The sequence below is a fragment of the Leishmania donovani genome, chromosome 30 (genome assembly GCF_000227135.1).
Source record: "Leishmania donovani BPK282A1 complete genome, chromosome 30".
NCBI lineage: Eukaryota > Euglenozoa > Kinetoplastea > Trypanosomatida > Trypanosomatidae > Leishmania > Leishmania donovani.
In genome coordinates this window covers 1045066-1059873 of record NC_018257.1, presented here as the reverse complement: position 1 = coordinate 1059873, position 14808 = coordinate 1045066, and the positions used below count along the sequence as shown (strand labels likewise).

The 14808-nt window shown below is 55.1% G+C and overlaps 7 protein-coding genes across 7 annotated transcripts; all 7 read left to right on the top strand.

Moving 5' to 3' along the window:
• Positions 1-2007: 2007 nt before the first annotated feature.
• Positions 2008-2355, top strand: LDBPK_302870 (hypothetical protein, conserved; the record flags this gene model as incomplete). Its single annotated transcript, XM_003862950.1, has 1 exon — positions 2008-2355. One exon carries the CDS (start codon positions 2008-2010, stop codon positions 2353-2355), a length of 348 nt encoding a protein of 115 aa, XP_003862998.1.
• A 559-nt stretch (positions 2356-2914) lies between these two features.
• Positions 2915-3229, top strand: LDBPK_302860 (hypothetical protein, conserved; the record flags this gene model as incomplete). The annotated part of the gene is made up of 1 exon (XM_003862949.1): positions 2915-3229. The coding sequence occupies one exon, from the start codon at positions 2915-2917 to the stop codon at positions 3227-3229; it is 315 nt and encodes a 104-aa protein (XP_003862997.1).
• Positions 3230-4182: 953 nt separating this feature from the next.
• Positions 4183-5157, top strand: LDBPK_302850 (GTPase activator-like protein; the record flags this gene model as incomplete). The annotated part of the gene is made up of 1 exon (XM_003862948.1): positions 4183-5157. One exon carries the CDS (start codon positions 4183-4185, stop codon positions 5155-5157), a length of 975 nt encoding a protein of 324 aa, XP_003862996.1.
• Positions 5158-5806: 649 nt separating this feature from the next.
• Positions 5807-8203, top strand: LDBPK_302840 (hypothetical protein, conserved; the record flags this gene model as incomplete). The annotated part of the gene is made up of 1 exon (XM_003862947.1): positions 5807-8203. One exon carries the CDS (start codon positions 5807-5809, stop codon positions 8201-8203), a length of 2397 nt encoding a protein of 798 aa, XP_003862995.1.
• Positions 8204-9367: 1164 nt separating this feature from the next.
• Positions 9368-10984, top strand: LDBPK_302830 (chaperonin HSP60/CNP60, putative; the record flags this gene model as incomplete). The annotated part of the gene is made up of 1 exon (XM_003862946.1): positions 9368-10984. One exon carries the CDS (start codon positions 9368-9370, stop codon positions 10982-10984), a length of 1617 nt encoding a protein of 538 aa, XP_003862994.1.
• A 963-nt stretch (positions 10985-11947) lies between these two features.
• Positions 11948-12565, top strand: LDBPK_302820 (hypothetical protein, conserved; the record flags this gene model as incomplete). Its single annotated transcript, XM_003862945.1, has 1 exon — positions 11948-12565. One exon carries the CDS (start codon positions 11948-11950, stop codon positions 12563-12565), a length of 618 nt encoding a protein of 205 aa, XP_003862993.1.
• Positions 12566-13504: 939 nt separating this feature from the next.
• On the top strand, positions 13505-14329 carry LDBPK_302810 (hypothetical protein, conserved; the record flags this gene model as incomplete). Its single annotated transcript, XM_003862944.1, has 1 exon — positions 13505-14329. The coding sequence occupies one exon, from the start codon at positions 13505-13507 to the stop codon at positions 14327-14329; it is 825 nt and encodes a 274-aa protein (XP_003862992.1).
• Positions 14330-14808: the final 479 nt, after the last annotated feature.

The window sequence follows — 14808 nt, the reverse complement described above, 5'->3', positions numbered from 1 at the left end:
CCCCGCCTGACCTGCCCGACTCGGAAAGAAACCGGGCATATCTTGAACAGGCGCAAGTGGCGTTTGCGCGCTGGATTTCGATGCGTATTATGACGCTGTCCTCTTACCTGGGAATAGGAGGGCGAAGTGCATTGTCCGGAGGAGTGGTGAATACGGCCGACTGCGCACAACTCCAACAAGGGGAAGATGGGGCGTGACGATGAGCCAGTCGATTACACGGGTGTGGGGTGATATCGATATTTTGCGCAGCATCACACCATGTCTTGACAGCATCGTGATTGCATCGCCGCCAGCTAGGCAGGCCGAGCTTTTCGACATGGTAGGCAAGGGGCTACTACGTATTGGCGTAGTTAATCTGCTCACCGCCCCAAATCGAGAACCACCTCTAGAGGCAGATGATACCGGGCTGCTGCGCATTGGAAATAAAGGTGGAACTCTCCTTGGGGAGGACTATGACTGGACGTGGATCGGATAGGATGGTTCGCAGCTCCGTATGACCCATAGCGAAGCTGCAGCTTTCAATGGAAAAGTACTCCGTTACTAGGTACTCTTTTTTTTTCCTTATTTTTATTGAGGTAGCCATTGCTACTGACCTCCTTCCCATTGTACCTGCATTGATAACGTACAAGGGTTTCTGAGGTATTCCGCGCGTTTTGGAGTTGGTGGCTCTATTCAGACTCACCAACGACCCTTTTCAGCAACGTGAAAGCAAGGTAGTGCACTTCTATATTCTCGAGCGCCCTCAATCCAGCCGGCACGTTTTCGAGGAAACGTGGGGCTCGGACAGGCGACACTCTGGACGTGGGAAGGAGCTTGACACGGTACTGACAGTGTTGAAAGCAAAAGTTGTTCCCATCTCTGAATGTAAAGAAGGCAGATGGAAAGCACCGTGCGGATAGATTGATGGCTCGCTCATGGTCTCGTGGGTAATCGGGCGTTTCGTCGATACGTGATGCATTCGAAGCAACGCGTTGCGTCAGCAAGTGAACTCGCAGCTAATCCACTGTTGCCTTTTCCTCTCTTCAGTTTCCTCTTCCCATCGCATAGTTGGGTTACCAATCCAAATCCTCTTCAATAGGAGTGGATAAAGAAGACAGATTGATTTGGCAGAGTAACGGAGTATTAGTTCGTCGTGTGGAGAGTGAGATCTCGCGTTTGTGATGCCGCCTCATCGGAAATCGATGCATCGCATATAACAACAATTATCCTCTTTCCTATCTCTTTGCCATTGGCTGCTCTCTCCATCAATGCCGACAGATCGAACGTCTTGCACGAACTTCGACTGACCTAACTCTCATGATTGTTTATGAGCTCATTTACCCAAGCTGTGCTTTGTGGGTGCGTGTGTGTGTGTGTTTATGCTGCGTGTCACTTGATTATTTTTTTTTCACCTTTAGTGGGTTAGGGAGTAATAATAACAACACCAATAAATAAATATTAGTATTTTGTCCTGTATTCCTTTATTATATCTCTGCATTGTTCTGAGTTTCTTGTAGGTGATCGTGCTGGTTGTCTAATGTGGTCTATGAATTCATATATATATATATATATGACGCTTCGTAACAATCGCGTTGTGTCAGCAAGTGAATTTGAAGGTAGCACAATATCGCCTTTTCTTCTCACATGATATCGTTTGGTTATCAGAATTCACTTTATGGTAGCACTGCGTTTACCATGCGAACAGCACCAGCGACATGCAGTTCATTTTCAAACCTCAAACTGCCATTTGATGGAGCGAAGGTGTGAGGCGCCTATTCTTCGTCACTTTTTAAAAACAACCTTCCTAGATGTTGCAGCAAAGCGGTGGGAAAGAACTAACGTCTCTGTCTAGATTTACGCTCTAGAGAACACAGTATCGGAGGCGAATGTCCCTTGTTTTGCACTTGCGCACTGCTGTTTCTCAATCACCCTTTCCCTTATCACCCGCCTTTCTATTTCATCTCGCTCTATCCTTCCCAAAGTCGAGTCACCATTACCCGCTAAAAGCCTTCTTCGCCACTTTTCACCATGCCAAACCTCTGTGTCTCCTGCACCTTCAACCCGCCGACTATCACGCTGCTCGGCTCCACCATCCGCGAAGACACCGTGCGCGCAATGGAGGCTCAACTCCCCCTTGCCACGTCGACCGCTGTGAATCCTAGCAAGGATCCAGCCAAGTTCATCTTTCTCTCGAATCCTGATCACTGGCGTATGGATCTGAATCAGCACTTCTGCGACGAGCTCCACAAGTCCTCGGTTTTCCTTGTGATTCTTCAGTCCCTTGAGGAAGAGGGCTGGCGTCTTCGCGCCTCGAACAATGTGGTAAACAAGGAAAATGATCGTGAGACCGTAAAGCTCTTCTTTACGCGCGCGTGAGCTTCATGTACAATCATCGCGCACCTTTCTTTTTCATTGATTAGGGCCAACTCCCCACCGATGTAAAAAAAATCCTGAAAGTGGGATGACACAATTCAGTGACAATGGAAAAAAAAGAAGCGTGATTGGTATTCAAGCTTCACACACGTATTTCCCCCCATACACAAGGATGTGTTATTGTTTTCTACTTGATTCGGGTACGCTCACCACAGCGCACCTCGTCTGAAAAGCACTTGATACTGTTCCTTCTTTCGCGTATGTTCATCTATGAAAGAGCAACATTATTCGGCCACCTGTTTCGCGTGGGCACACGCACACTAGGGCTATGATGTTTTGCTTCATCGGCAATCTGTGCTCTGCTGAGGCAGCCGCTGTTTTGCTTGGTGCTCTTTTTCCCTCTTCTTTGGTGCAATGCATTCCGCTTGTCGCAGCAACCATTCTCCCACTCTGTTTCTTTCAACTGTCGTCGCTTCTATTCCCTCGATCTTTTATCTGGATGCATGACAATATGCAGAACAAAAGCAAGACCAGTGAGTTTGGTTTCGTTTCCACCTGAAAAATGCCCGCCACCGTTAAGCGCCCTTTGTGGAGCCTGTTGCTCCCGCAGACGTACACGAGCCGCGTGCACGCATTGGCCTTTCACGCCCCCACTATTGTATTCATGATCGCAGTCTGCGCTATCGTTTCCAAGCAGTCGTACTATCGCTCGAGCCTCGCTGACGAGGACCCCAAGACGTACGACAGGATTGACCGCCGAGCCTACGTAGCCCTCCCAGATGGTCGCATGGCTCTGGTATACCCTATCATCGACACGCAGACGAGCTTCACACGAACCGTCATATCTTTCCTCGATGCAGTGAACCCTTTTCCATAATCAGGATGCAAGAGGAGCACACGCGAACAAAATAGCAACAACTGATGCACGGTGTTCGAGCAGCAGGGTGTAAGAGGCTTGCGTAGAATAATCAATTAGGACTCTGTTTCACCGATATGAAGCTTGAAGGAGCGAATAAGGTATCCAGCGGGCTTTCGCTGTTTCTTGGCCTTCTTTCCTCATTTAAGTTGTCCCTTCACAATGGAGATGGGGTAGTGCACGGTGATTGCGCTGTTTGTATCTTTTTTTCCTCTCATCTTGCGGATGCGTGCTCCCCGTTTCTCTCGAACTTCTCAAAGCAGGCAAAATAAAAGGTCGATGTCTTCTTTTAGGTGCCCTCAAAGTAATGCGTTATCACAGAGCTTTCGAGCGCGACTCCTTTGAGGCCTCCAGTGTTCGTCATAGCGGCTACAAATGCCTCATCTCAAAGCCGACATGCTCCACTAGCGCTGATGGTAAAGACCCTATGCTGCACTTTTTCAACTTCTCATTCGCTTCATCGCTTGACTCTCTTGATTTACCCTTGAGGCGTCGATCGCCGCACACCGCATATTGCAGGAGTGATGTTGCATGAGCTGTGCCATATTGATAGGGACCGACAGATGCGAAAGATTAGCACTCAGCTGCCCCGATGCATATCTGCCTCTTGACTTCCAAAGGACGCATCACCGATCACAGTCCGTCTAGTGAGGTGCCAACAACAAATAAGAAGTAGTTGGCTGACGGGAACACAAGTTCTGCTGACATTTGAAAAAAGGAGGAACACTTCTTGTGTGGTTTTGCTTCTTATACGTTTGCGCGGTCGCCAGACCTCTGGTAGTGTCTCCACCGTCAACATGGATCTGAACATCGATCACATTCTGAATGCGGAGACCATCGATTTTCAAGCACTCACGAGAAGCTGTCGTCGCGGCTTGCACGAAAGCGCGCGCCCTGATTGTTGGAAAATTATAATGGGGTTCTATCCGACATCCACAAAGCGCTGGGCTGCCATTGAAGCCGAACGACTCCAGGAGTACAATGGTGTTTTAGAGGCCTGCGGTCTTGGACCCGAGCCATCGAAGTTGGAACCGAGCGATGTCTCGCGCTTCATCGACGTTGACGTGCCTCGCACCATGCCATCCTTGAATTTTTTTCTTGCAGATGAGAGCCGACTGGAAATCAGCCGAGATGACAGTACGGCAGAGGTTGCACATTTCACTCCCTCGCAGCATGCATTGCGCAGAATACTGATAAGCACAGCAATGGCAAACAAATCACTCGGATATGTTCAAGGAATGAACGAGTACGTCGCTCACCTCCTTTACGCCTTCGCCGAAGGTAAGGCATCGAATGTTACTGCCTCCGTCGAGGCGGATACCTTCTTTTGTTTCCAAACGCTTCTCTCGTACCTTGGTGACGACTTCTGCCGCTCATTCGACTTTGACCCAGCTTGCGGGCTCACCAGCACGATGAGGCTGTTTGACAATGTCTTGCGCTTTTTTGATCCCTCGTTGTTTCAACACCTCGAGTATCTGGGCATTAATGCGGAGCACTATGCACTTCGTTGGATCATGCTCTTGTTTACGCAGGAGTTCAACATAGCAGACGGCCTGCGCGTGTGGGACTTTCTTTTTTCATTCGGCGACGAGATCAGAAACGCCGCCTTCTTCGTTGCGGCGGCAATGTGCCACCACCTGCGCAGCTCCATTTTGTCCGGAGAAGCGATGAGTGATGTTTTGCCGCTTCTTCAGGAGTATCCGGCCGAGGACGTGAACCTCTTTCTTCGCATAGCGTTGAAGTGGATTGTGAAGTTCGATTTCGACCTACTACAAGAACTGAAACCATTGTCTCCGGAGGGTGTGCAGGCGCTGCGACGCAGCCGCGGGCTAGAAGGAGGGATGAATTTTGTGCAAGTGATGCAGAGTTGGGTGCCGTCTATGTTTTAGGCTGCTCGCTGCGGCAAAAACTTTGTGCTTTCATGATGTGTTTTCCTTCTTTGCCACTGCTGAGCGTGCATCCTGACATGGCAGCCCGAAATCTCGGGTGTGAAGTGATTCCTCCTTGTTTTTGTTGCTCGTATCGTGTGCTGAGCTCCCGTTTTATGAAAAGGATACTTCTCACGCACAGCACTCTGCTTCGACCTTCACGCATTCTAACTTCGCAAAAACCGAGAGCAGTGCTGAAGTTGGCTAGTGCGCGTGGCTACCGAGGAAGAAGAAAAGGCTCATTGCCCTGAAAACTCTTCAAAAGGAGTGCTGCGAAAGAGGGAAAACACATGCAGTTTTACCTCTCTGCGTCCTGGCGAATCCTGTCATGTTCCGACAGAGTAAGCGGACACTCGTTCGCGAAAGAATGTGTACTGGTGACCTTTTCTCCAGCTAACATCTTGCCTCCCTTTTTTCCTTGCCGGAGGTTTGTGGTGGCCTTTGTGTGGCGCGCGCACTCACTATTCGTAGCTGTGCGCCGTCACCATTACGGCTCGCCGCTTGCAGTTTGTACGCGCTGGGCTCTTTTGGATTTATTTTCGCCTGTTATACACAACTTTGGGGCAAACGCGAGCAGCGACAAAAGCACTTCCAACGCACTGCAGTCGAGATGTCGTCCTTGAAAGATGCGCCAAGCCTCAGCCCCACGTCACGCAAGGGCTTCTCATTCGCCGCCATAGATTACGATGACGACTACACTGGCCCAGAGGAGACGGTGGAGGAAATACACCCCCCCTCCAAGTCCACCAGCCGCTCAAAGAAGAATAAGGCTCGCGACTCGAAAAAGCCGAAGAAGAATAAAGGGGCGGCACCTGTTTCTGAGGTGGACGAGCCCGTTTCCTCCTCATCTGTGAAGAAGACATCCGGCAGCAAACCTGTCGCCATGTCGGACAATCAAGGCGAGGACTACGCCGACGACTTCGAGGATCCAGTGGACAGCGACGACTACATCCCTTCCGTCGGCACGTCGCCACCCGCGGCAGCCCTAAGGCCGGTCACTAAGTCGAAGGCACTTATGGCCGACGTAGAGGCAGAAGAGAAGCGACTGTACGCTACGGTGCAGGAGCAGCTGCGCCTGGAGAAGGAGGAGGTGATGCAGCGCATCGCCAAGTGGGAAGCTGACCAGGCGCAAAAAGCAGAGGAAATGCGGCAGCGCGAGGAAGAGCTCAAGCGGCAACTGGCTGCGCAGCAGCAACGAGAGCAAGAGGTGAAGCAGCGTCTCAGCGACCTTGTGGAGCAACAGGTTTCTCAACATGTGGCAGCCGCAAGCGCAGCAGGCAAGGCTGCCGCGGCACCCACGAATACGGCTACACACCATGCGGCCGCGAAGGCGGTCGAGAATGACGAAACCGAGGATGCGGATGAGCAAGGGACTGGTGTTTCTAGAGCGGAGCTACAGCGCCGCCGCCGCCGCGAACACGAGCGTGCCGTCAGCCTCCGCCGCGCTGAGGAGGAGGAGGCGGCTCACGCGCTCTTCCAGCGCCTCGCGCAAGATGTACGTGAGGTGTTTCACGAACTTAACCTCTCCGTCGTTGCGGCTGAAAAAGAGCGCCTCATCAAGGATGAGCGCTATCGCCGCGAGCGAGAGCTACGTGACCGACGCGAGGATATGACACGCACGGAGAAGCTGGAGAAGGAGCTGAAGGAACGTGAGGAGCGGGAGGCGAAGTTTTGGGCCATGGTCGAGCAGAGGGATGAGAAGTTCCGCACTTTTCTGGAAGAGCGTATGAACAAGGATGAGGAGGAAAGAGAGGCACGACTAAGGCGCGACCTCGAGGATCGTGCGACGCGGTTGCGCAATGAGAGAGAGCTGCGCGAGGAGATGGACAAGATGGAGAAAGAGCGGCGCGCCAAGGCAGAGGAGGAGTCGCGTCACCACGATGGCCTCGTGCTCACGGCGCAGATAGAGGAGGTGAGCGCTCGGTACCGTGCGCAGCTGGAGGAGGTGAGGAGGCAGATGGAGGCCGACAGCTTGCGCAAGGATGAGCTACAGAAGGCAGAACTAGCCATGATGGCGAAGCGTCACGAGGCTGCGCTGGAGCAGCTGCAAAGGCAGCACGCGCAGCAGCTCGCCACGATGGATGGGCATGCCGGCAACGTCAGTCGTATCGAGGCACTGGTGGCAACGATGCAGGAGACAATGGAAGCTACGAAGGCCATGAACGAGAAGCTGTTGGCGGAGCGCATGTCAGTGCTGAAGCAGAAGGAGCGTCAGCTGGACGAACGGCAGGCCGTGCTGGACGCGATGGTTGCAGAGATGAAGGCAAACCAGGAGACGGTGGCGGCTGAGCGAGCCCGTGTGGCCGGCCTGTACGCCAAGTTCGAGCTCGCTTTATCTTCCTTCAGCAAGAACAGCGAGGAGGACCGTCGCACCTTTCGCGAGGCCCACGCCCACTACGACACCCTCCGCCAGCAAGCGGAGAAGGACCGTCGGCTCATGCTAGGCGAGGTGGCACAGGAGCGCAAGTTGCTAGAGCAGCAGTTTGAAGAGTTCCTCGCGAAGAAGATGGAGGCGATGGCGGAGCTGCAGAACGAGCGGATTGCGATCGCGCGAGAGCGGGCAGAGGCGTCCATGGTGCGGGAGCGACAAAATCGCGACGAGACAGACCTCCTCAAGGCTCTGCGCTCTCGTGAGGAGGAGTACAAGATGAAGCTGGAGTCCATAGAGTCCGACCGGGCCACAGCGTGTCACATGAAGGACGAGCACAAACGCCTGTGCGACGCCGCAGCCGCAGAGCGTCAGGCACTTCGGCAGGAGCGCGAGAAGTTTGAGCTCGAAAAGAAAGAGCTGCTAAGCCGCTTTGAAGCCATTCGCCGTCAGGCCGAGGACGCTGCCAGCTCCCAGGAGCGCCTGCGGATTCAGCTGATGGGGGATCGCAGCGACGCCCTTGACGGAAACGGAGCCGCCGTTGGGTTGCTGCGCGGGGGGCCGCTGGTGTGCAATGCAGCCTCCCGCTTTCAAATGGATCTAGCACGACAGCGTGCAGTGCTCCAGAACATAAGCTGAAAATTCCTCTCCGTGCGCACTTTTCCTCCCCTCTTGGGACAAAGACAGGCTTTCCCACACCAACATCGTTGCATCAGTGTGCCCGGTGCGCTGCACCCGCCCCCCCCTCCGCCCGCCTCACTTTGCTGTGAGTTCTATGCCCCGACGCTTTCCGCCAATACACTCACTCATCTCTGTTGAAGATGATGGCGACGTAGGCAGTGGTAACCCCGAGACGGGCCGATGGGAACCGTGAACGTTGGAAGGCACACTTACCCCTCTGCTTCCGCGAATGAGTCAAGACGCGCATAGACGCTGTACAAGATGACCAATGAATCGGGTCTCTCGTCTTCCGCTCTTCCTTCTTTCTCCTCGATGAACATGCAGGATTGTCATGAAGAGGAGGGTGCACAGAGAAGGGGTAGGGGCACCGAAGTGGAGGCCAATCCGACCGGTAGGTATGCGCATTCACCTGCTTGTATTCGGTCTCTCTCTAGATGGCTTCCCTTCGCATAGAAAAGATTGTGAGAGGCATTTGTGCACACAAATGCCTGGCTATGTGTGCGTGCGCGCGCTCGCTTACGAGTGTGCCGTGCCGCAGCATTACCAAAGCAAAAACAAAATGCTACGAGAGGGCAGTCCGCTGACTCTCTGTAGTTCTCTTGCTTCTCAAGAGGTGCAACGATAACTTGAGGCGACGTTGGAGTTTGCTTGCCATGCGACACCATGGCCACTCTCTGAGTGGCGCTAAGAGTGCCGCTCGACTCGCTTCTCTCGCGGCAATGGGAATAAGTGAGAAACAGCAGCGACAGAAGCGACTTTACCGTCTCTACCATGTCTTCCACAAGGGCCGTTCTCGGCGTGCCCTTCGGTATCGCCATGAGTTCGCATGTGCTCCACTGCGTTTTTTTTTCTCTTCGCACACCTCTCTCCTTTGTTTCGACTTTCTCGCTTACATCTTCGTGCGTGTGGGCGTTTGTGTTGTTTTGTTTTTGTCTCTGTTGTCTGTCACACACACACACACACACACACACACACACACACACGGATACTCAGAGTTTAGGCCGAGCGCATTCCCCCTGCCGGACTGCTCACCTCTTCATAGTGAGCTTCTGTAGTTCGCAGTGCCTCTGCGCCTCCTGATTCAGCCACAGATAACAGTTGCACAACACTTTGTTGCGACAGATGTTTTCCTTATCGCGCCGCTTGGCGAGCGGCAAGTCCATCGAGTTTGGCGGAGAGGCGCGGCAGCTGATACTATCTGGTATCGAGCGCATCGCCACTGCCGTCGGAGTAACGCTCGGCCCCAAGGGCCGGAACGTGATAATCCGGCAACCGGACGGGGAGCCAAAGATCACCAAGGACGGCGTCACAGTAGCCCGTTCGATCGAGTTCCACGACCAGTTCGAGGACGTCGGGGCGAAGCTGATCCGACAGGTGGCCGGCAAAACCAACGACGTGGCGGGTGATGGCACAACGACGGCGACCATTCTCGCCTGGAGCATCTTCGCCGAGGGCTACAAGAGTGTCGCAACCGGGGCAAACCCGATGGACCTCAAGCGCGGCATCGATGCGGCCGTTGAAATCATCCTCGATGACCTGGCAGAGCAGACCCGTCCAGTCAAGGACTTCGCCATGCTTGAGAACGTGGCCACCATTAGCGCGAACGGCGAGCGACCCCTCGGCACTCTCATTGCGCAGGCGGTGCAGGCGGTCGGTATGAAGGGCTTTATCTCTGTACTGGATGGAAACACGGCCACGACGGAGTGGTCGAGATACGATGGCTGGAGCACCGAGCACGGCTTCCTTTCCAGCGCCCTCATGACCGACAGCGCCAACCTGCGCAGCAGGCTGGACAATCCGCTAGTCTTTGTAACTGCGCAGCCGCTGGAGGCGGTCCAGGATGTGGTGCGGCTGCTGGAGGCGGCGCGGGCGCAGCAGCGACCGCTGGTGCTGATTGGCCCCTCTTTTGCCAAGCCGGTGCTGCAGACGATCATCCTGAATCATGAGTGCGGCGTCGTTCAGTGTGGTGTGGTGTGTGTCCCAGAGTTGAAGGAGGAAGAGCTGCACGACGTTGCCTTCTCCTGCCAGTGCAGCGTGGAAAAGGTCAGCTCCGTCGGCTACGTGGAGGACGTGAGATGCCTGCTCGGGTCCGCAAAGCACATGGAGCAGACCATGGACAACACTGTCGTGTGCGGCACTGGCGACACGTCAGCCCGAGTCCGGCTGCTGCAGAGCCGACTGGAGCGTCTCATGACCGAGGAGAGCCGCGAGGCCATGCGGGAGCGCATCTCGAAGCTAAATCACACCCACGCTGTCATCCGTGTCGGTGGTCGCTCCGCGATCGAGGTGAGCGAGTCGAAGGATCGAGTGGTGGACGCGCTGAATGCGGCCCGGAACGCGCTCAGCGAAGGTATCGTGGCTGGCGGCGGCGCGGCTCTCCTACACGCCTCGAAGAAGCTCGACGAGCTCTTGCTTAATGACGAGGAGATGGAGCAGGACCGCCGCACTGGCATTCAGATTGTGCGCAACGCCATTCGCCTTCCTCTGAAGAAGATCAGTGAAAACGCTGGTGAGGAGGGCGCCGTGGCAGTAGAGAACGTGGCTGAGTATCAAGAGACGTCCATGGGATATGATGCACAACATAGCACGTACGTGGACATGTTTGAAGCCGGCATTGTCGACCCTGTCCACGTGGTGCGGTCGTGCGTCGTCGACGCCGCCTCGGTTGCTGGACTGATGATTACGACGGAGGCGAGCGTGTGCGACTACCGCCCGACGCCCGACAAGCGCCGCAAGTGATGCACGCACTTCGCTGCCGAGGCAGCTGCCGGCTCTGCTGGATCAGTTCGTTGGCTGCGGTTGGGGTTTCTTTTTTCAGGATGATGTGACATCTGTGCGTGCAAGAGTTCTCGTTGATGTGGAGTGATGACGCGCGAATCAAAAGTGGTGGGTGAATTCAGGCGAAGACGCGCTGTGCTCCTTTTCCATCGCCCTTGCCTTTCTCTTTCTCACAAATCTCTCGTTCTATTTTTTTTTCTCTCGTCGTGGGCTGGCGCAAGCAAATCGTGCAGTGACGCTCCACCTGTTCTTTGAAGTGGTGCTGGGGTAAGGGACTCCGGTTTCCGCCTTTCGCGTTTTTTTCTGGAGGGGAGTGTGCGTGTATGTGTGTGTGTGGGGGGGGGGGCTATACTCAGCGTCGTGGTGTGTGCGTTGAGCTGGTGGCGTTGGTGGGGCTACACGGACGAATGGTTTTGTGCAGGAAGTAGTCGAGAGGAGTACACCCTTACCCCCACTTGAGCCTTCAATGCTCTCCTCTCACTCCACCTCAGTCCTTTAGCGTCGCCACAAAGCCACTATGACACGCCGGCGACTCGCTTTTTTTTCAAGCGTTGCTTCTCTTGCCGACGGAGGAACGACGGCACTTTGCCTGTCCAGTGTGAGCGGGTGTGGGGGAGGAGAGGAAAGCGGGTGCAGACGTCAGCCGCGCGCGCAGATCTCTTGCGAGCCATGGACGTCTTTGGCCTATCGCTCTGCCCTCATCCCATTCTTTTTCTCTCCCCCGCTACGCTCTCGCTCATGAGCGCACTTCGCTGATTTCTGTACTGCTGTCTCATCTTCGGTCCTTCCCCTTCTCAACATCGCAAACACATAACGCAGCGAGAACACGACGCAGTGCCTTTGTCACTGGGTGACGTCCAGTGACGCCTTCATAGAGGCGGCGAAAGAAGTACAGTCGAGAGAGAGTCCGCGCTTCCGACGACGATGCTGCGGTGGTCGCGCCTGCTTCGGGAAATGGCCCCGGAGCTGCAGCTGGAATACATCCCGGTCATCTTCACCCGCACAATTCTCGGTCCGCAGGGAGGCTTTGCCGGCGAGGAGCGTCTGATCAAGCGCGAGGTGGCACAGAAGTACATGTCCGAGGGGAACGCAGTGACGCCGAACGCGGAGTTCCGTCAAGGTGTGTGGTGCTACAACCCCGACTCGGAGCAGTACGACCGCTTCGTTGAGCGAAACGCAGAGTTTCTCGACTTTGCAGCCCGCAAGCGGCAGTGGCTCGACGTGTACTGGCGCGTAAACACGGGCTACCTGCTCTTCGGCCGCCAGAGCTGGGGCCAAGGGTGGCTACTGAACTGCCCTCTGCGCAAGAAGGATGTCGCACAGAAGCTGTGGGAGCAGTACAAGGTGCGTGTCGATCCGAGACTCATTGAGTTCAGGGAGAAGGATCGGCGAACAGGCATTCAAGACTTAGGCCACAACTGGTGCTGGCTGTACTTGCCAGGAGCCGAAGAGCTGGCGATCGACCGCGAAGTTTACGACAACAAACGCGTCAAGGTGCGTATGCACATTCGTAAGATGAGTAGTTATGGTGCGCTTTACTGAGGAGAAACGTGGGCGACGCACACGTGTGGTTGCTCTTGTGTTTGGTGGTGGTGTGCGAACTTGAAGGGCATGCCACCTTCCCCCTTTTCTTCTCCCCTCTGTGTTTGTGTGCGGTGAGGTGGCAGAGGCGACGCTCTTTACACGTCTTAAGACGAAAAGAAACGCAGGTGCGCGTTTGTGAAGGTGCTGCTTTGACGTGCACTTGAATCCGGATGGCGCGGCTGGGTGCACACACTGCACACGCACAAACGGATTGAGTCACGCACGACGAGGTGAGGTAGAGATGCAGGTGCGAACCGGGTGAACATCGCGCACACTGACCGTGGCGCATGCACTCGGAATCACAGAGAGCACGTGGCTCCACTCCTCGCCGCAGCCTCTGCCTTTTCTCTCCCGTTTTTCGTTGCGATGCGCTTAGCAGCGCATGCATGTTTTCCCCCTTAATGGCGTTTTCGGCTTCTGACCTGGCGACGCATCGTGCGGGCTGCGCAGGCTATCACACTCGACTCCAGATAGCTCTTCTTTTGGTCTTGCTCGTGCTTTTATCTCTGCCATCGCTGCCCGCGGCGCTTATGCTGTGCTTGTCCATACTCTCGGCACGTGTGTCCGATGAATACTCGAACCTCGATGATCTTCTTTTCTTTCGTTTCATAACATGTATCTTTATAGCTGTGCAGCTTCATACTTCAGCGCTGGAGCAAATACCCCTGAACGTACACATATACGCAACTCTCATCTATTCACAGTCACGCTGGCACACGCACCCAGTCACTTGCAGGCTTGCTCCCCCCCTCTCCCCTCATGTTGCAGCGCAGTGTGTTTGCCTCTTGTACCTCTTCTTACTTTGCTTCCTTGGCTCGCGTTTCTTTTGTTTGCTTCACCGTCGGGTGGGCGAGCATAAACTCTTTGGATTCTGGTAGATGATTCAACTGCGGCAGCATGCTTCGCAAGCACATCGTGTCTGCGCCGCTGACGTGCTCATCACTCCCCGAAGTTCTTTTTAGCGGCTCGGCGTGCGTGGTGGCGACACGACCATTCCACAGTACTCGCGTATCTTTCTGCAATGGTAGCAGCGGCAACGGCACCCAGCAGCGGTCCGCCGCGGAGGAGGATAAGGAGGAGCTAGAGAGGGAGCGGCACCTGCGTGAGCAGTTTGCGCAGAAGATTCAGCAGGGCCTGCCGCGGCAGCAAGGCGGTGCCGGTGCGGGTGCTGGGAACATGGGTGGTGGCTTTGGACAGGGCCCTGAATGGGGCATGGGGGGCGGCACTGCTCCCTTTGCGGGCCAGCCGCCTTTGAATCCTGACATGTTTCGCAAAATGTTCAACTTTATGTTTTACCTCACGGCTCTCTTGTTCCTGATGCTGATGGTGCCGCTTTCCAATGCGAACTCGCCCTTGTACACGATGCAAGGGCTGCCGTGGTGGGAACTCCCGATCGGCTCAGCAGCCTATTTTCTTCTGTTGCGTGCCTTGTACTCGCGACAAGAGCAGAATCGCATCAAGACCGAGTTCGAGAACGCCGCGCGCGCGAACCCGACTCTCACGTTCGACCAGTTCATTACGCAGACCTACCCCACCATGTTCCAAGGCTACCGCACATCGCAGCCGGAGGTGTTGGCGGCGGTGTCGGCGTGCTTGTCATCTGCGAAGGATCTGCGCTTTGCGCAGACGATGGTGCGCGCGGCAGGCCGTGCGAAGGATCCTCGTTCGTCGGCCGACGACGTCATGGACGCGCTGCGCCGTGACTTCCCTCAGCTATTCTAGGCTCTCTTGTTGAGAAATGATCGGACAGTGGCGGCGTGCGTTTACCTGTGTCCTTATATGCGTATAAGGGAGGAACAGAGAGGGCCAAACAGGTGCGCCAGAAGGAGTACGACGAAGCGGACGGTACCGAAGGATTTTTTTTTGTGGGTCCAAGGCTGATTGCTTCCCTCTCTCTCGGTGTGTCGTTGACCAGTAGACAACACACCGGGTGATGGTGGGGAAGGGGCTGCAGCACCTGCACGGCACAACTGCTCCGGTCCAGTCCTTCCCCTTTCCCTCTCATCTACTGCCCACTGCGTCCGCTGTTGCACGTCCTGTGCCGACTCTTTTTCACTTGTATGTTTTCCCTCACCCTCATCACAGGGGGTGCGCCTCTCAGTGCGTGGTATCGTCAGGGCCCGGTGCACCCCACACTCTGTGTGTGAGGAAGCCGGGCAGCCCCCCTCCCCCACCCCCATCCCTGCCAACGCAGAGCTATC